The 20,913-nt window shown below is 41.4% G+C and overlaps 2 protein-coding genes across 8 annotated transcripts in view; one reads left to right on the top strand and one right to left on the bottom strand.

The window, feature by feature from the left end:
- Positions 1–20,913, bottom strand: part of LOC131032649 (phospholipid-transporting ATPase 3) — a 417,034-nt gene that overhangs the window by 242,751 nt on the left and 153,370 nt on the right. The window lies entirely within an intron of this gene.
- Positions 3,275–5,743, top strand: LOC131859945 (uncharacterized). 3 transcript variants are annotated; one of them, XR_009359509.1, is made up of 3 exons: positions 3,275–4,785; positions 4,919–4,991; positions 5,094–5,742. XR_009359509.1 is itself a non-coding variant. In XM_059214248.1 (3 exons), exons 1-3 carry the CDS (start codon positions 4,480–4,482, stop codon positions 5,621–5,623), a joined length of 909 nt encoding a protein of 302 aa, XP_059070231.1. In that variant the 5' UTR covers positions 3,275–4,479; the 3' UTR covers positions 5,624–5,738. The 3 variants fall into 3 exon arrangements, 1 of the variants encoding a protein (XP_059070231.1); XM_059214248.1 differs by having other exon boundaries at positions 5,094–5,738; XR_009359510.1 differs by having other exon boundaries at positions 4,919–5,743.

Raw genomic sequence — 20,913 nt, 5'->3', positions numbered from 1 at the left:
CCTCTTCCATATAGATACGGCTGCAGGTACGAGTGAGATTCGGTGTACGCACAATTCTGGCGGCACCCCTTTGAGGTCCTTATATGTCCAAGCGAATACATCCTTGTATTCCATGAATATTTTAAACGCAGCGGCTTTCAAGACTGGATTCCAGTCGTTGCCAACCAAGATGTTTCTTGGCTCTGCTATCGTGCCGAGGTTTGTAGGTTTTACGGATTCTTTGTACCGGATTGGTTTTGTCATGTCAAACCTGTGTGCTGGTACTTCGTTGACCAGGGCATCCCCTTCAGTGTATTCCCCATACGCTGGTGGAAATTTGTTCTCGTCTCGATCCTCGTCAACCTGCAACATGTTACACCCATACAGCAGCTCGTAGTCCTCCATTTGCCAGTGGAAGAGCCCATTAAGGGAATCGGTCTCGTCCTCAAAACATCCTTGGATTCCAAGAATGCCTTCCTCGTTCAGTTCCCTTCCGTACTTTCCTCCGTCAACTCCACCTTCGCCGTCTGATTCCGACTCTGACACGAATTCTTCACTCACAAGTTGTGTTTTCAGGTCGACAATAAATTTTCTCCCGGCTTTCTCCATTGACAATGTGTTACGCTTCCAGTTGTGATTCACTCTGGCTGCCACCAACCACCTTCTGCCCAGAATGGCGTCGTATCCTTTCTTGGCTAGCGGAATCACCACGAAGTCGAGGACAAATGGTTGTGTCCCGATGGTCACTTGTTGCGCCATGAGCATTCCAAGGGGTTTGATACCATGTTGATCTGCTCCCAGTAAGTTGAAGGTTGACGGCCATAGTGTCAGTTTGCCAAGCTGCTTCCAGGTTTCTTCCGGAAGCACATTCACTCCGGACCTGTCGTCGACGATAGTGTCAGTCAAAATGGTGCCCAGTATTCCCATTTCTACCACCGCCGGGTGCCGGCCTCTGTATAGTGTCAAGACCAATGGGTCTGTAGGTGTTCTGCCGGAACCATCCGTATTCCGGGTTGCATGACTGTGCGGGGTTACTTGGACCGTACGTAGGAGTGCCGTACATAATTGCGGCATCGTTTCCAGGAGGTCCTTCATTTTCACCAGCACTTCAATCTGCAGCATTTGCTTCAAGATATTTTCCTCCGCCTCAGATCGAGAAGTACTTACCGCTTCCTGGGTGCTCCCTTGTGCCAACATTTCCTTCGCCACTTCAGCCTTGGCCTCCAACGCCCGTTGCTTCTCCGTGCAAGGGTCCGGGTATGTGGCCTTCTTTGCCTGTGACCGTTTGATTGCCAATACCCGTTCCTCCATCCTGTCGATGTTGAGCAGGTTCACTCCAGACTTTGGGCAAGTTCCATCATCGTGGTCTCCAGGCCCCAACCATTTGCATAGTTTTTGTGGAGTTTCTTCTGAGGTGCATTCTCTCGCAAAGTGGCCCCATTGATTGCAGGCTCGGCACTGGATCATTGGCCGTCCCTTTGCATCATATTGGATTCGGCTCCTATTATTATTATTGGTCCTCCGCCCTCGCTGGTTGTTCCGGTATCCGCCAAGTGATGCATTATTGTTGGCGGTTTGCGAAGTTCCGACGGCCGACTGCTCTTGCGTGAAGAGAACTTGTTGGTTCCTGGTTTTCATATTGTAGGGACATTCCTTTGTCAAATGTCCCGCAATCTGACAAATGTCGCAGAAAGCCTTCTTGGGGCAGGACCCCTTGGTGTGTCCGTCACTCCTACAGTCGATACACCACATGTCATTTTCTTCCGTCTTGTATTCCCTTTCATGGCATTGAATTCTTTCAACATTCGTTCCATGTCCTTTTGGAGAGCGTGCACCTTTTTACTCGATTCGCCACCGCTACTGCTTTCCCCGTCAGAATCTTCATCATCGTCAGATGAATATTTATTACTTTTCTTCTTCCTTGATGTTTTGTATTCGCTCTCTAGGTCCATCGCCCTATTATAAGCATCATCATATGACGTCGGAGGTACAATTTTCATTTTTTTCCATAGGGAGGATTTCAATCCTTCCACGAACCATCGTTTTTTGAAGCCCTCAGCCGGTTGGCTTTTCATTTTACCCAACAATTCCTTCAGTCTCCTGCTGTATGCCCGTACTGTCTCCTTGGTACCTTGTTTGGTACTGTATATCTCTATTACAATTTCGTTGTCATCACGGAGTAACCGAAACTCTTCCGTGAATTCCTTCTGTAAGTTGGCCCACGTGGCCACTTTTTGCTTATCTACATCGGAGTACCAATCTATGGCAACTCCATGTAACGTGGCTGGGAACTGCTGTACCCAATCATTCTGGTCTGTCACTTTGTTGGCAGACCAAATGGTTTCACATGTACGGCAGTGCCGTAAGGGGTCTTCCTTGCCGTCCCCTGTGAACTTTGGCAATTTTTGTTTACTCACCATCCCTGGTCGTCTTCCTGGGGGCGGTTGTATCCATAGTTTTAAAACTCTTTGACTCGCCTCGGACTCGCCACGGACCCGCGAGTCCTTTGGCGAGCCGAGTCGACTCGCCTAGGACTCGCGTGGCGAGTCCAGGCGAGTCCCTGCGAAAGACTCGCGAGTCTTTCGCAAAGACTCACATGAGTCTTTCGCTCGGACTCGCGAGTCTTTCACAGGGACTCGCGGGCCCAAAAAAAACGCGCCCGTGGGGGTTAAAACCACTTTTTTTTTTCATTTTTTGACTTCAATTTGGGTTTTTTTTGGCTGGAGCAGGTTAGAAGGGTTTGGAGGAGTAGAGGGAAGAAGGAAAAATCAGCAAGAGAGATCTAGGTAAGGATTTTTCTCTTTCTTTTTTTTTTTCATTTGAATCATTTCATTGTTTTGAAACTGAAAAAAATCTTGAAAAACAAGGGGATATGCTGCCAAATTTTTTTCTATTTTCTTTCCTAAGTTATTTCCTCTTTTTTTTTTCTTGTTTTTGAATGCTATTTTTCCCAAATGATTCATTGTCATTTTTTTTGTTGATTTTCCATAAAACCCTGCTGATTTTTTTTTTCATGTTAAATCAGCAATGGCAAGTTCAACTCCAAGGGCAACCCCAAGGTCAGGAAGACAAAGAGATAAAGCTTGGAAATATGGGATTGCAGGAAGCAAAAAGGGGGAGGTCACTTGCACCGAATGCACAAGATGGATGACTGGTGGAATCAATAGATTAAAATACCACCTTGCACAAATACCTGGATATGGTGTGGAGGCATGCCCCAAATCAACTCCTGAAATTATTAGAGAGATGAAGGCCATTCTTGCTGAGAATGATTGGCATAAGGAAGAAAGGCAAAAAACAAGAGAAGCCATAGCAGCTGCAATGAATCCCACATTGTCCACTTCGGGTCCCATTGGTCATAGTCGGGGTCGTCAGTCACTTTCATCTTTTGGTGACAATGAGGGTGAGGCTAGTGGCACTCCTGTTAGATCAAACCCTAATTTTTTTGTACCTCGCAATGTTCCAGGTGCACAACCTTCACTTGAAGGTACAGGATGGAATAAAGAGAAGCATGAACAAGCACGGATAGCAGCTTCAAACTTTTGGTTTTACAATAATCTATCTTTCAATGCAGCAAACAATGTGTATTGGGAAAGTTTTGTTAATGCATGTACAGTGGTGGGTAAGGGGTTTAAGGCCCCAACAGGTCATGACTTCAGTGGGCCATTGCTAGAGAAAGCTGTGAAAAATACAGAAGGTGTGGTTGATGATCAGAAAAGGTATTGGAAGAGAAAAGGATGCAGCATTTTATCTGATGGATGGACAGATGGACGGAATAGGACTCTTCTCAACTTCTTGGTGGCTTCAAATGGTGCAATGGTATTCATAAAGTCTGTTGATGCCTCAAATGAAATAAAAAATGCAGAGACTTTGTGTAATCTGTTGGATGGTGTGGTTCGGGAAGTTGGAGTTGAGAATGTTGTCCAAATTATCACGGACAACGTAGCTGCATATGTATCTGCAGGTAGAATGCTTATGCAGAGGCATCCTTCGATTACATGGAGTCCTTGTGCTGCACATTGCTTGGACTTGGTGCTAGAGGACATTGGGAAGATTGGATGGGTGAAGAAGGTGGTTGAAGATGCAAAAAGTGTCACCAAATTCATCTACAACCATACTTGGGTGCTTGCTTTGATGAGAAAATACACAAATGGCAAGGACCTTGTGCGACCTGGAGTGACACGATTTGCTAGCCACTTCATCACTTTGCAGAGCATTCTTAGTGCCATTCCTCATCTTAAGCAGATGTTTGTGTCAGATGCTTGGTTGGGGTCTGCATACTCCAAAAGCCTTGAAGCAGAGAAGATTGTGACCATTGTTTTTGATGAAGGGTTCAATAAAAGTGGAGAGGAGTTGACTACGGTAAGTAACAAACACAAAAGTAAAGTTTATACAATCTTGTCTATTTGCTGATTTTATTTTTTAGGGGTTGATTTTGTATTAATTTAAAATTTGTTTTAATTTTTTTAGGTGACAGAACCTTTGGTGAGGGTTCTTCGTATGGTGGATGGAGAGGGCATGCCAATGGGTTTCATTTATGAGGCCATGGATAGGGCCAAAGAGGCCATTTCACATTACTATCGTGGAAATGCAAGAAAATGTGAAATCTTTTGGCGCATCATTGATCGTAGGTGGACAAACCAACTCCACCAACCGATACATGCCTTCGCCTACTTTTTGAACCCGAAATTCTACTTCTCTGATTCATTTAGGGCTGATGAGGAGGTCATGGCAGGTGTTATTACATGCATTGATAAGATGACACCTGATCCTGAGTTGAGAGACAAGGTTCTTGATGAGTTGGAGGTGAGATTTGACATTTGCAATTGCTCTATCTTTATTTATGAATTCAGAAATGTTCATTATTGAATTTGAGTTTGACACTTTGACTATCTAGTATCTATTTCTGAATTTGGAAATGTTCATTCCATTGTTCAAGATCTACAAAAGTGCAGAGGGGAGACTATTCTCATCACAACTAGCAATTGATAGGAGAGGAAAACAACAACCAGGTAAAACATTTAGTAACTTAGTTCAATAGTGCAAGAAAAAACCTACAAACTTGATTGTTACATTTTTTTCTCAATTCTAATATTTCTAAATGTTTTTTGTAGATTTATGGTGGGAGAATTATGGTGCCGGCACGCCTAATCTTCAAAAGATAGCTATCCGTGTTTTGTCTCAGCCATGCAGTGCTTCTGGGTGTGAACGAAATTGGAGTGTCTTTGAAAGCATTCACACAAAGAAGAGAAATAGATTGTCACAAAAGCGGCTCAATGATCTAGTATTTGTTCGGTACAACCTTCGCCTTCGAGTTAGACAGGTGGAGGGTGTTTCACATGAGGCCATTGACTTGGATGAAATTGATCCATATGGTGATTGGACCATGAATGAACAAAATGATGGTGATGATGTCCTCCTTACCGAAGAAGAAATTGCAGAAATAGAGAGAGGAGCAGCACAAGATGCAGAAGGAGCAAGATTGGATGAAGATGAGGACGAAGATGAGGATGATGATGAGGACTATGACTTTGAAGAAGAATCATCTCACCATTTAGATACCACAACACCCACTGCTACTACTTCTAGCTCAAGGCCTGAAAAATTGAGCTATATTAGGAAAAATACAAAGAGGAAGATGTAGTCTTCTCTTTGGTTTGTTCATTCACATTGCTGTTTTTCACATTTGCAGTTGGACTTGGACATATCATTATATGTAATTTTGTGAACATTTATATACTTATGCTGCTATTATAGTATTATACATTTTAGAGTTGAAACTTGAAACTTGAATATGCTGCCATGAATGATGAAATTTCAAATATTGCGTGTTTGTACTTTGTAGATCATATGACATGTGTAATGTTTCAATTATGGCACTTATGTTCTCTAAATGCATTAATTTCTTTATGTTTTTTTGTAAAACTACGGTTTTTTTTTTTGCCGAGTCTTTCGCGAGTCTTTCACGAGTCCGAGTCCGAGTCCAAAATTTTGGTTTGCCGAGTCCGAGGCGAGTCCGAGATTTTCAACTATGGTTGTATCTATGTCTGTGGCCCTACGCTACTTCCTCCGGTGGCGTTGGTGGTGTGTCCTGCATGGACGACTGGAGGTACGGTGTTTTGCCTGTCGTGTGTGGCACCTACACCCGTACGGTTGCCCTCCCCTTCACTCTCACACGCGCCCACTGCTGCTTCCCGTTGGTGATCTTCACTCCGTGGCGTAAGGGATAAGTTTCTAAACTGATCCCGAGTCTCCTCGACTAGATTTCGCCGTAACCTTGTTTCTTCCAAAAACTCTTCATGGCTTCACGTCCTACGATGATCTGGCGACGAGTAGAAATTTTCGTTAGCCTCTGCACCCTCCCTGACACCTCCTTGGTTCCCCTTGGGCCCCCCTTCGGCAGGTCGTCCTTCGGCAAGTTGCCTCAGCCTCCGTCTACGTTCTACTTGCTGCTACAGAATCAAGGCCCTCTGCGCGGCCTCCCACTCATTCGCTTCTGCTTTTTTATTTCTATCTTTATTCAATAGGTTTGGCATTAATTGTCGCACATTCCCATAACTCACAATACATAAATCAAAACATGTCTTTATTAATTCATCTGCTCAAATACAACTCATATCAATGACACTTTTATTTGAAAATAGAAAATTCAACGTTCAATTCCCTCCCGGCTTGGCGCCATCCCGTTGGCTGTTTTCTTCGTAGTGTCGAAGGATCTGTTGGCGTCGCTCTTCCTAGGCAATCTCCTCCAAGTGAGCCTGTTGTGCCAGCAATGCCTGTGCAAGCAACCGGGGGAGGTGGTTCATCAACCGGTTTACTGCCGGGCTAACCTACAGAGCTGACCACACGGCACTTGGTGGGATTTCTGCCTCCGCCGCCTCTCGTCGGACATAGGTCTGGATGGCTACCTGGAGTAGAATTGAAAATTCTCTCGTTGCCATGTCTTCTCCTGTGTAAAGTTCTGTTTGCGCGTCGTCGGCCTCTGGGTTTATTTCACCAACGAGTAGGCCCATTGTGTCTGTGCGCCATCCGTGTCTTCCGTTCCCGAGTACGTCTAGGCAACGGTGCCAAATGTTTGCCCTCTCGGGTGAATACTTAAAGCATAAAGTACGTAATGCAGAACAATGCCATAGATATCAGACAAGTATCAGATATATTATTCCATTCATAATTCGTGTCATTTACAAGTTACAATCAGGAGTATATAAAGATACGAGGGGGTGCGAGCGCCAACCGTCGCATCGCAACTGCCACCCCTCGGTTGCCAACTAACAAACCCAATTACAACTTAATTAACTATTCTTATTCCCGTATACAATAATGCGGCTAACATAAGCATGGAGACACATTTCATTTCTCATGTGCGAATTTCAAGCAAAAAGAGTTGGAGAAGAAGTAAAAGTCATACTTAGTGAATTTTTCATCATTTTCAAGAAGCTTTTCAGGATGGCAGAATCAAACAAGGTGGCTACCATCACTAGGCAGGCAAAAATTAAAGCGGAGATGAAGGGCTTTCTTTCGGTTTCCCAGATAAATTCTAGGTGGAAGGAGATCAGCGATACAAATTTGGGCACATTCAACTTGGTTGCCTTCAAGATTAGAATGTCTATAACAGTAGGATATAATTGTTGTCCTCATTTTTGTTTTCAAAAATGAAGGACTGTTACATGAAATTTTTGTCAAAAAAATGAAAATTTTACTCTATGGCACGCTCCCTGAGGCAGAATTTCGCCTAATCCTTGGACTGGCCTAATCCTCAGTCCATCCTCGAACTACGTTACGAATTTCGTCACATTCTGGATTTGTTTGCTATGTCTTTCCTTCAATTTCGGGTTTTTTCTCCCTGACTGCAGGTGGGAAATTTTCCTTAAACTGCAAGTTTTAATGATTTTCTTTGTTTTGGTCTTTGTAGGGAAATTTTAGGCTAATTGCAAGTGCACTTTATTGAAAAATAAGAACTTGTAATTTGCTTTTTATTTCCCCCTTGTTGCTTTCCGGTTATTTAAGTTATAATAGGGATTTTTTGGATAAGTTACAAGTTAACTTGTAATTCTTTTGAAAAACCCCTATTTTAATGTCTTTTGCTTGTAATAAAGATTTTTAACCCCTATTACATATGTGCAAGTTATTAAAACTTGTTGTAGGGATTTTATTTTCAATTTGTAACTTGCACATCTCTCTCCAAAACCCAATTTTGCCTAGAAATGAATTAAAGTAACATTTAAAACTTGTTATATTGCCCAAAAAACCCGATTTTCTCTATAAAGTGCATTTTGGTGGATTTTAAACTTGTAATTTCATTTTTAAAACCCGATTTTGCCTTATTTATGAAAAAGTGCAATTTTAAACTTGCTATTTCATCTAAAAAACCCGATTTTCTCCAATACATGCAAAATCAAAATTGTTCATCTTTCTAAAAAACCCAACCAACCAAAAAAAACGGATTTGTTGAAGATTTCAAAGCAATTTTTGTGGAGATTTGTTGGAGATGCAAGGCGTTTAGGATTCCATCCTATTCTCATGCGATTTCAAACATCTTTCACGCCATTTAGGGTTCTTGTTTGCTGATTTTCTGCTAAAATCACCTTCCATGTGGTTCCTTGAATCCACATTTTCGGCGATTTTTACTCCACAAATCTGCAAACTCCTAAGGTGTTTTTGCCTTTCATGCCTAGGCGTTGAAGTTGGAAGAAGATTCAGTCACTTCTTGTGCCATTTTAGATGCATTTGATGCCACGTTTTTTCCACGTGATCCTTCAAAGGCTACTTTTTGGAGGGTTTTGATGCCATGTGTTCATCTCTCCCTTAGGCGTTTTGCTTTGGGACTCTTAGGCGTGATTCCTCTTTGGCATTTTGGCTCTTCAAACTTGCATTTTCTGCCACGTTTTTCAACTTATGGCGTTTTGGTAAAAAACATGGCTAGGGTTTCGGATTGAGGTTTATCTCTATTTAAGAGCTATTCTTCTTTCTTCCAAAGATTGATCATCTTTTGGAGAGGCATTTTCAGATTGAAACAAGGTATGATTTCTTTTCTTTTCTTGTTTTCTTATTTTCCTTTCTAGTTGTAAATTTGTAAATATGTTGTTCTTGCCCCAAAAATCGGTTTTGTGAGAGAGATTTTCCTCCTTGATAAGCAATTTTTTGAATTGCATTGATCTTCCCCATTTTCCCTCTTTACTTGTATTCGGGATTTTAAATCCCGATTACAAGTTGGATGAAAATCATTGTTCTTCCCTTACGGTTAAATTTTTTTTTAACCATCTTTTGTTGGAATTCCAAGTTGCAAAGATGAAAAATACCCATCCTTCCAAAATCGGGTTTTTAGAACCGGATTGCATGTTCAAATTTCTTCTCATTTTCATGAAAATGTCATTCCCAAAATCTTTCCATTTTTATCCATCCATAACGCCTATATCCATACTTTCCGTTCACGTCATTTTCCGCAAGTCTTATTCCCATTTTTCACCCATTTCTCCATTTACCATTTTACAAGTATACTTGCATTCGGATTTTAAAAATCCGATTGCATGTGCACTCTTCCAAGCTTGTATACTTGTAAAATTTTCCCCAAGACACGAAATTGGTCAAAGTCAAGATTCTTGGCATTTCCCATTTATTTCCCCTCTTTCTCTCACAAAATCGTGAAGTGCAAGGGTTGGAGTTCTTCCCATTTGAAGAAGGAAAAATGTTAGTTGCAGCTGATTATGATGTTGCCTAAACACTTTTAAGTCTTCATCACAGCATACCAGGTTGTCCATCAATGTCAAATTTGTCGTCATCTCCAATTCCAAAGAAGATGAAGTATAAATATGACAAGTACCAAAATGAAGTTGCACCTTCCCAAGTTTCCTCTCCTTTGGATCGCATAAGAGATACCGAAATAGGGCATGTGGACATGTCAGAATTTGTCAAGAGGGTGGAGGATCCGCAGGATAGTAATATGCAGCGGCTGTTGGACAGCCATATTCATCATGCATCTTTTTTCCCAGTGGCTGCCCTAGAACCTGAATTTGTCCTTGCTTGCGCACATCATTTTGATAGGGATACAAGGGCCATCAGAAATGATGATGGTGAGGCAATAATTCGTCTTGATGTGGATACCATTGAGAAAGTCTTCAAAATATCATCAGCACCTGTTTATATGGAGATTTCCAAAGATAGTGCAGCTGCGTACTATGTGAAAAGAGAGAAGGACTACAAACGTCATATTAACAGGTGGCTCCATGAGCCACGAGCCTCTTTCTCAAGATGGGCCAAGTTGTACCGTTGTGACTTCAAATGGGAGATTGGAGACATCATAACCCTCGTCAGCAGGATAATGGGTCTTGAACATTCTAATGTTTTTGAGCCCTGGATGTACCAATTCGTCATGTTCATAAGGCAGTCCCATCATATATCATGGGGAGAAGTCATCAGCGATGCCTTGTGCGAACAACTTGCAGCAGTCCCTTCCACCATGACTTTTTATATGAATTCATACTTAGTGTATTTGGCAGCGTCACTCAGACATTTCCTTGGTCTTTCTACCAAGGGTGACCGCTTGCTTATACCGGTATGGGAATACTATGATCAGCTTCCTTTGAGACCTAGCAGATTGCATTTTAGAAGAGTTCAAGATGCATTCTTCGGTTACTTCATGTGTCAGTTTGACAGAACTCTGAAGAACAAAAGGCTATCAGATGAGGCATGGGAAAGAGTGAATGAGTATGGATGTTTGTTCCTTCAATTCCCGACCTTTACCTATATGAGAATCGGATGCTATAGTGGGCAGCCATACATGCTCCTTAGATACCCAACTGATAAGATCATTCTTATGGAGTTGGGAAGGCAGATTATGGATGTCCACGCTCATTAGTCCGTCAGACATAAAGTTGGAATGGGGATCTCTACAACAAACCCATTAAAAATTGGTCGCTATTCTCTTGTCACATCCGTCAAAGCCAAGGCTATGAAGACTGAAATGCAGGAAATTAAGCTCAAAAGGTTTAAGTCCAGAGCTGATTTTGATTACCGAGGTATGAAGGAAAAGATCAAAAAATCCTTCGTGCACGTGCATCGTATTGAGGATATCTGGGTAGATCTCTGTACAAAGGTGGAAATTCTGAAGATGGATTACTGCAAGCTCACGGTTGAGCAAGTTGTTGATTTGAACTTGGTGGATATTCCACAAGGGATGATTGACGATGGCACGTACTTGATTCTGAATATATTTCACGAAGGATTGAGGAAGCTCCACTTCCTTTAATCCAATGGTCACACAAGCAGTTCATATCCATTCTTGAGAGATTTCAGCCTATCTTGGCTAACACCAACGCTTGGCTGAAAAGTAATGCTGTTAGACCCATTAAAATCAAGATTGGAAAAGAAGATGATTCTACGAGGCCTGTCGGACGTAAGTCTGAGATTCAGGTTGACAACAAGGAAGGCACATCATCTTCTGGCACCAGGATCAAATTGCAAGTCAGTCAGGCAATAGTGCTTCCTCCTGAGGAGGCGACAGCTCATGGAAAAGAAAAGTCACGGTTCCATGTTCAGGTGATTGATCTTGATAATCCAAAAGAAGGGGAGCAATTTGATGATGCTCTTAAGTCTCCAGCTTCGGACTTGCCTCATGAGATCTCTTCCTCAATTTCCATTGAGACACCCCTTTTTCCTCCTGACTTAATGGTGGAAGAGTTTCCTCAGAATGTCATTCCTATTTCAGCATACGAGGCACCTCCTGATCATCAACAAGAGAGTGTGCTGGAAGTTCCTGAAGATACTCCTGCATGTATCCTGCTATCAGAGATTGATACTTCCCCTTCTGGCTTTGAAGAATTTATGAGGCAATCTTCATGCCCATTGGTTACTGAACAGACCGTGGTCACCATCCAAGCAAATACTCCTCCCAAGAAGACCACGGTTGTTCAAACAAAAACTGCTTCTCCTTTGCTTATAGCTGCTACTGAAGGAGAGTTGATGGCTTTACCTCCATGACTTAGTTCTTTTACTCAAAGAAAAGGAAGAAGCAAGAAATCTCACCTGATGCCTTTGATTATCAACAACTTAAACAGTCTAGACCCAAGGTTGCTAAAAAGGCCAAGACTATCTCCAGAGTAACTGTTGACAGCAACAAGATGAAAGTAGCTGAAATTGTTGAACCCATTGCAGATAAGCCACTTGAAGAGATGTCAGTTGTTGATTACAAAGTTACAAGGATAGAATTGGGTAAGCAAACGCATGAGGTGATTAAACATGATGCCCAGTATTTTGTAGCTTCACTAGTGTAGAGATACGATGAACTTCTAGCTAAGAAAGATAAGCTAGAAGAGGACAACCAGCAACTTGTTGCAGTTGTTCGTAAAATCACAAAACCAACTGGTGAAGTGAGTAATTCTACAAGTCCTTCCGAGGCACGAGAATCAATCCAGGGAGTTGAGAGAGCTGCTCAAAAGGTACAAGCACTAGAATCTTGGGTTGATCGGCTTCATAATCTATCTGCACAAGTCTTGAAGGAGGTTTTCCAAATGATAGCCAAGTTGAAAACCATTGAAGAACAATTCAACCAAGTTTCTGATACTTTCAAACGAAACATGGAAAAGGTAGAAGACAACTTGACTATTTGGCTTAAAATTCATCAGCAAAAGTTAAGCATTCTTGTAGAACGTCAGGTAATTCCTTCAAGAGTTGTATACTTGCAATATCAGGAGCTCTTGGGGAACAAAGCCCTTGTTCTTAAGTCACTTATTGAAGACATTGATGATGCTATGAGGCTACAAATGGAAGTTTTTCAGGATATGGTCTCTCATTGTCAGAAAGCTTCTTGCACCATCATAGGTCATGATGGAGAATTGTTGATAGAAGGAAAGGTTCTTTCAGATCTACAGTTGAAGATCCGTCAAGAGTGGAAAAGCGAACCATTTTCAGCAGCATCCGTTCAAGCCTTAGTGACTTATCAAGGTTACTTACGGCAGATTTAGTCTTCCTTTGAGAGAAATAATGCCACAATCCTTCGTTGCAGTGATGTTGTCGTGAAAACCATGATCGTGGCCAAGAACACCCATGAACCAGAACCTGATGAGCTGCAAACAGAGAAACGAAAATCGCCTAAACTCGCCTGGACTCGGCGAGTCCGAGTGCGAGTCACCCTCGCCGAGTCCTGGGGACTCGGACTCGGACTCGGCCGAGTCCAGGCGCCAGACTCGCCAGACTCGCCGAGTTTGGCGAGTTTGGCAAGTTTGGCCGAGTCCCGTGCCTGGGACTCGGCCGGCGGCGATGTGAAGGATAAGTTAAAAAAAAAACAATTTTAAATGGTTTTTTTGACTCTTTTTTTTTGTGTTATTTTTGTTTTATACCTAAAAGTGACTTTCATTTCATTCATTTGCAAAAATAGGAGGAGCAAAGTGAGATAAAAAGAATAACAAGGGTGCATTGAAGAAAAACCAGCAAGGAAGATTTCTTCAATTTCTTCAATTTTCTTCAAGAGTTCTAAGAGGTAAGTTGGTAACATTGTTTTTTTGAGATTTTTTTGTTTCTTATATGCAAAAATTCATTTTTCTATTCTTTTTTTTTTGAAAGTTTTACAGTTTATTCCAAAATCTTTTCTATGTTACTATGTATGCCCAGGGTTTGCAATTTTTTTTTTTTTAAAGTAGGGTTTGACAAACCCTACAATTTAAAAAAAATAAAATTGCAAACCCTAGTTACCCTACTTTAGCTTTTTTGAAAAAAATGTTCAATGAGAATGAAATTATGAATGCACAACATAGAATGAATGTCTTAATTTATTTTTGCATTTGTAATGTTTTATTGCAGCAACCTTCACATTCTTATTTGCCTCAAGTTTCACAAAACAATCATACAATGTCCTCTTCTAGACCTCCCATTAGAAAGGACCCTGCTTGGAAATATCATGAGGATTTTCCAGGGCAAAGAAAAGGGCAAACAAAGTGTATATTTTGCAAAACAATATTCCATGGAGGCATATATAGATTGAAATACCATATTGCTGGTGTGCGTGGGCATGATGCCGACCCATGCACAAAAGCAGTCACTGAGGCCGTACGTGATTGCTATGTAATGGTTGAAGAAATTGAAAGGAAAAGGAAAGAAAAAGAGGATCTCACAGTCATTGGGAGACATGCACCTTTAGGAACAGGGACACAATTAGGTTGTGTTGGAGGGCGTTCTTCCTTACCTTCATATCATCCCACTCATTTTGCTACTACTCATGCTTCCGGTTCTGCTTCTATAAGTGCCAGTGCTAGTGCCAGTGCCTCTGCCCCTTCTCATGTTCCTAGCACTGGCAGTGGTAGTGGGAATGTTAGCATTGGACCTAGGATTCGTAAATCTAGGTTGGATACCTTTTTTGCACCTCGCACTACTCCTGGGTCCCAACAGTCACTTGAGAGCATGGGTTGGAACAAGGAGGTCCATGATGCTGCTAAAATGGCAGTTGGCAGATTTTGGATCTATGGCAGTATTCCATTCTTCACAGCCAGGTAAATGTTTTATGTTTGATTGTTTTAATTTTTATAATTTGATTGTTCGTATTAATTTTTGTTGTATATAGTTCATTATACATAGTACATACTTATCTCATTAAAATTATTTGTGACAGGTCACCTTATTGGCAAGAAATGGTTGATGCCCTTACCATTTGTGGGGCGGGGTTCAAAGCCCCTTCTGAGTTTGATTTGAGCGGACCCATTTTGACTGAATTGGTGAATGATGTGAAGAAAGAATTGGGTGATCAACGCCAAATATGGAGCACTAAAGGTTGCACCATCATGACTGATGGTTGGACAGACAGGAGAAATAGAACTCTCCTTAATTTTCTTGTTTCTTCCGCAGGTGATTGATTAATTTTAGTTTCATTTAGGCATTAATTTTTTATTTTTCATTTAATGATTTATTGAATGATCATTGATCTTGCTTTATTTTTTTATTTCAGGGGGCACCGTTTTCATCAAGTCTATTGATGCCTCCGCCCATTGCAAGAATGCCACCTACCTATGTGAGCAGATAGAGGAGGTGATTAATGAGGTGGGTGAAGAGAACGTGGTACAGGTGGTGACTGACAATGCACCAAATTATGTTGCTGCAGGTAAACTTTTGATTACAAACTAATTTTGTTTGCAAATTAATTTCTATTTTGTAACCTCATTAATTACAATGCAACAAATTATGTTGTTGCAGGCAGACTATTGATGGAGAGGCACCCATCTATAGTTTGGACTCCATGTGCCGCCCATTGCATTGACCTCATGTTAGAGGATATTGGAAAACTTCCATGGGTCAAGACATGTGTAGAAAAGGCAAGAAATGTGTGCAAATTTGTATATAATCATTCATGGGTGTTGGCTCTTATGAGACAATACACAGAGCATAAGGAGTTAGCTCGTCCAGGAATCACAAGATTTGCCACAAACTTCATCACATTGCAGTCCATGCTTCGTTGTAAGATGGCCTTGAGACGTATGATTGTTGGTGAGGAGTGGTCTTCCTCATCCTATGCTGCCACCCCAGCAGGAAAAGATATGGCAGACTGCATTTTTGATGAGCGAGGCTTTTGGAGCCCTTGTGATGAGATAGTGAAGGTAATTTTTTTATAAATTCTACAATTTTTATTTAACTTTTTGTTTTATAACTTATTCATCATATTCTCTTATTTGCTCATGTTTTAAATTACACAATATTTTCAATTTTACAGTTTGTTAAGCCCTTGGTGGTTTTGTTGCGAGTTGCGGATGGAGAAAAGCCCGCAATGGGCTACATATATGAGGGCATGGATAGGGCGAAAGAGGGCATCAAATCTATCTATGCAGGAGATGAGAGCAAGTATGGTCCCATTTGGCAGATCATTGATAAGAGATGGCATCATCAGCTTCATAGGCCCATCCATGCAGCAGCCTATTATTTGAATCCGGCATTCCATTTTAGCCCTACTTTCAGGGCTGATGCGGAGGTCCTTGATGGGCTATACTCAGTCATGGAGAAGATGGCCCCTGTTGGTTGTACTCAGTCAGATCTTATGCGAGAGCTACAGTTGTTCTCAAATGCACAAGGGGAGACCTTTTCTCGTCCTATCGCCAAAGAAAGTAGGACAACTATGATGCCAGGTAAAAATAAATTGTAAGGCTTAATTTTAGTTTTATTGTATATTGTTAAATGAGTTTATGAGAGACTGATTTTATTTATTTTTCTCATTTCAAACTCAGATAATTGGTGGAACTTTTTTGGCCCAACTACACCAAATCTTCAGAAGTTGGCCATTTGCATCTTGAGCCAACCATGCAGTGCATCTGGTTGTGAGCGCAATTGGAGTATGTTTGAGCACATACACTCCAAGAGGCGCAATAGATTATCCGTGGAGAAGATGAATGATCTTATCTTTGTTCACTATAACCTCCGCCTAAGAATGAGAAAGAATGCATTAGCTGACATCTCTCCTATCATTCTAGATGAGGTTGATCCTGAGGCAGAGTGGGCCATTGAGACAGATCCTGTGGCTGTCTTTAGTGATGATGACACTGATTGGATCGACCAGGTAGATATAGAGGCTGAGGCTGTAGCCATGGCAGAGGAGGAGCAGAGAGCACGATCAGAGAGAGGAGATTCAGAGGCAGATGGTGATAGTGACAGAGATGGTGACAGTGACATAGATGTTCCTGATGTTGGTGAGCATGGCGTGGTGTCACGAGGAGCGGCTATGGCTGCCCAATCATCTATGACCTACCTTAGACGCCTTCGTAGGGGGGCGGGGCCTTCATCGGAGCCGAAGTCGGGGCCGGAGGGTGCAGACTCCTCTACGCCATAGGCTTGTAGATGTATTTACCTTTGTTATTTGTATGGAACATTTGATGATGATCATATGATGACATGGATTTTTTATTCCATGAGTTTTGTAATATTGTATACATTTGACAATATTTATATATCTATGTTTGTTATTTCCTTCAGCTACAATTTGCGTTTATGCTTATGTGATAGATCATAGATGTATACTTGTGTATGTATTATGTAATGAAATGAGCCAAGTTTGATGATGTTATTGTGTCTTATTCAATAAAGGGTGCATGAAACAAGTTTTAAATCTTAAAAAATCTCTAAATTTTTTGAGTTTTTCACTTTCCCGAGTCCAGCCGAGTCTGGAGCCGAGTCTGACGCCGAGTCCCGAGTCCGAGTCCGAGCCGAGTCCGAGTTTCGTTTCTTTGGCTGCAAATGATCATCCAAAAGTTCGAAGGATTCATGTCTTCACATACTGCAGCTTAAGTGTTGTTTTAACACTTAGTTGTATGTTTTCCACATTTGTAATCTTTTAGTTAGAGTTTTTCTTTTGACATGTTACATGTAAAAGTCTCTTTGTAAATTGCAAGATAAGTCATTACTTGCACTTTTGTAATTACATGTAAGGCAGCTACAAGTTGTGTTCAATTACGACTGGAGTTGGAATAAGTCATAGTTAGTTATTGAATAAGTCTTGGTGGTTGAGAAAATTTCTCAAGTTAGTTGGGATCCTCCCACCTTTTTCTCATGACTCCTCTCCTATAAGTACTTGAGGGGTCTATTGTAATCTTTATCTTTTTGGAAAGCAAGCAAAAAACTCTACCAAATTTACAGCAAAGAAGTCTTTGAGCTTTCATGTGTGAATTCAAGAATTGAAAGGAATAGAAGGAAATTGTTCAAGCTTTGAGTCATTGTGCTACATTCTTGAGTTTGTGTTCTATATTATCTTTCTTGCAAGTGTTTCTTAAAGAGCTTAATCGCATTTGATTTGCAGTCTTTGTGCTGCAAGTATTTGAGGTTAATATAAATTAGAATAAATATTCTTTTGATAGGAACTGTAAGTCTTTGTGCTTGCACTTATTCTTAAGTGAGTTTAGAAGCAGATTTTGTGAGAAATCGCTGTGAGTCTTTGAGCTTATACTACTTCCCATTGTTTTAAGTAGAAAAGAATAAGATATTCTAGTCTTTGAGCTATTATAATTTGTTCTTGATAGCGTTAGTATAGAAAAGGGTAGATAGGACTTCACATAATCAAGTCTTTGAGCTTGATATTGCTATCCCGTCCCGAAGGAAGTGACGGAAGTCTTTGAGCTTTTAGGAAATTTCATTTTCTTTCTCTCATTTAATTTCGAAAGTTGTTACTGATGTTTTATATCAAATCGCTATCACTTTTCTGTGGAGAGAAAAGGATATTTTCTTTCTTGAAAGAAGAAGAAAGATTGTTGTCCCATCCTATTTTATTTTTAAAGTTGTAGTTAGATAGGGGGAGCCTTCCCTTAATTAGGAAAGTTTTACTCACACGCTGTGGTTGAAACCACAATTTTGTATATTTCCCCAAGTGTACAAAATTTTCAACCAACAATAATCCATCCCCAACAGCTGTCAGGTTTGTCAAGATCGGAATTGTTGCGGCAGCTAGTTTTCCTCCCGCTATTCAGTGTCCAGATTTGATTCTGGAATGTGCAAAACATTACATTACAATCCGGAGCGGAAGACAACTTAACGTTAGATGGCAAGTTGCTGGCGACATTGACTCCGGAGTCAATTGGTGAAGTTTTCGGAATTCCTTCACACCATTCCATGACATACAGGACCATTAGCAGAGCTCAAGCAGTGTATGACGCGGGCCCTGCCAGGTGTGTTGATATAATCAACAAACAGTGGTTGCTGAAGCCTAGGCCACATGTCTCCAAAATGCCAAAGACTCTCAGTATCTTTGAATTCAAACAAGAATAAGTGGACTTGATAAAGATGATGAGCAGGGTAATGGGATGTTCGCATACTATGAATTTTGAAACATGGATGTTCTTCTACATCAACGAGATCATGAATGCAAATGGGTTAGTAGATTGGGCTAGATTGATTAGCCATTACTTGCACGAACAGCTGAGGGACTTGAAAGAAAGTAAGTCCCAATCCTTCTTCATGAGCTCCTACATAATTTATATGCTTTCAAGAAGGGAAGGATTTGATGGTCTTCCAACTAATGGAATCATGGGTTGCGGACCAACACAGCTAAAAGTGTATGAGCGTTATCCTCAGCTACATCTTCACAATGTTAGTTCTTACAAGCTGGCGAACAACACCTTCACTATGTACCTGACAAGACTTATGCAAAAAGAATTGTACACAAGGGTGTCGCCACAACCTAGGGCCCTGGTTCAGAAGTATGGAGCCACGTTCTTACAATTTCTGAAATTCACCTATATCAGGACCAAAGGATTCTCATTCCAGTCATACAAATTGCCAAGGTATCCATCCGACAAATTGGTACTGCTTGAACTCATGAGGCAATTAACAGCCTATTATCAACTACAGAAGAAGAAGAATAAGAAGCAATCTATTGAAATTCTAGTTGTCCTAGGTGATTTCGTGAAGGTGTGCTTAGGTTTGGAAGTAGCTGAAAAAGCAGCAGAGGAATTAGCATTCTATCGCCTGGCATATTATACATCCAAAGCTCATTATGATCCTTATCGCCAAATCAAAAAGGTTGCTGGAGTGAAATTCATACACAAATTTCACTTAGAAGATTATTGGGCAAGTGCCATGGATGACCTTGAAGTCCGGAAGAGAATGTATTCCAGACTGCCCCTTGACACCATCAAGATAAGTGAAATTTTCCAAGTGCCGAATCAAGTGAAAGAAGATTCGGACTTGACGCAACCTGAATTTGAGAAAGTGAAAGATCAGCCCATTCAGCTGCCAATTTGGTCGGAGCCCAAAATTGATGATTTGAATATCTTGGCTAGACCTGTGTTGAAATTCACTAAACACTAGGTTGATCGGCAGCTAAGGAAGTTGAAGGAAGGAAATGTTCACTTGACCTATCAGTTGATGGGAAGAATAGATTCCCATAGTGAAACAACTGAAGGATCCTCGCAGGCCCAGGCAGAAGGGGAAGTTCGGCTTGATAAAGGGAAAAGTGCTCCAAAGAGGCCAAGGACGGCAAGAAAGAAGGATGTTCAATAGGGAGTCCAGCAAGAAGTTCATCATGAAGCCCAGCAGGAAATCCACCTAGAAGTTCATCAGGAAGTTCAGCAAGAAATGCAATAGGAGGAGCCTCTTCAAAAGAGAGCAAGGGTTGAAAGGGTGGAGTCACCAGCAAGTTCTTCCAGTGTACGGGAGGTAGAGATGTTCGTATAGGAAAATCCAGCAGATCCACCTCCAGGCGATACTCCAGCACCGGATATACTCAACATCAGTGCTTCACAAAAACCTAATCAGCTAAGAAGTCAAACACAAGAAAGTCCTCTGCACCAGGAAGAGACTTGTCGAGATAGTTTCATAGAAGTCATCCTTGGCGAAATGGAGGAAGAATCACAGGAGCAAAAGCATCTAGATATCCATAGTCACTCCATTCCCACTCCTGATTGGCTGATGGATAGACTAAGGAGGGAGCCAGAAAAAGAAATTGATCCAACCCGGGAATTAGAAGATCTATTGAAAAGGATGGATCAGCCGACAAAAAAGAAGGCTCCCCGGAAATTTTCCAAGGTCGTGAGAGATAAATCTGGATCCCGGACCTTACACATAGCTGAGCCTGCAGTAGATAAGGACAAGAATGAAATTAGGCTGCAAGATTATGTTATCAAACAAGTTGATCTTGGTCCTGCTTCCATGGGACAAGTAATTGGAGATTTCGAAGGATCTTCCTTGGCCATGAAGGAAAAGATGCTAAAAACGAAGGCAAACTGTAAAAGGCTGAGGGAAGAAAATAGAGGTTTATGCGAGTACATTAAAAGTCTTAAACGACCACTCAAGGAAGCAAGTCCCTCATTCATTCCTCCTTCTTCCCTCCCTAAGGAAGTTGTTGATGACACAGAGGTAATCAGAGCAATGGCACAGAATTCTAGGGAATGTGTGGAGGATGTCTACACTGCAGTAGGAAAATTCATTGAGGACTTGGCTCAGCTTCAATCTAGGTTCGGGGCCCTTTTGAACAGATTG

This window comes from Cryptomeria japonica, chromosome 11 (genome assembly GCF_030272615.1).
Source record: "Cryptomeria japonica chromosome 11, Sugi_1.0, whole genome shotgun sequence".
In the NCBI taxonomy this organism is placed as follows: domain Eukaryota; kingdom Viridiplantae; phylum Streptophyta; class Pinopsida; order Cupressales; family Cupressaceae; genus Cryptomeria; species Cryptomeria japonica.
This window is presented reverse-complemented; position numbering and strand designations above follow the sequence as displayed.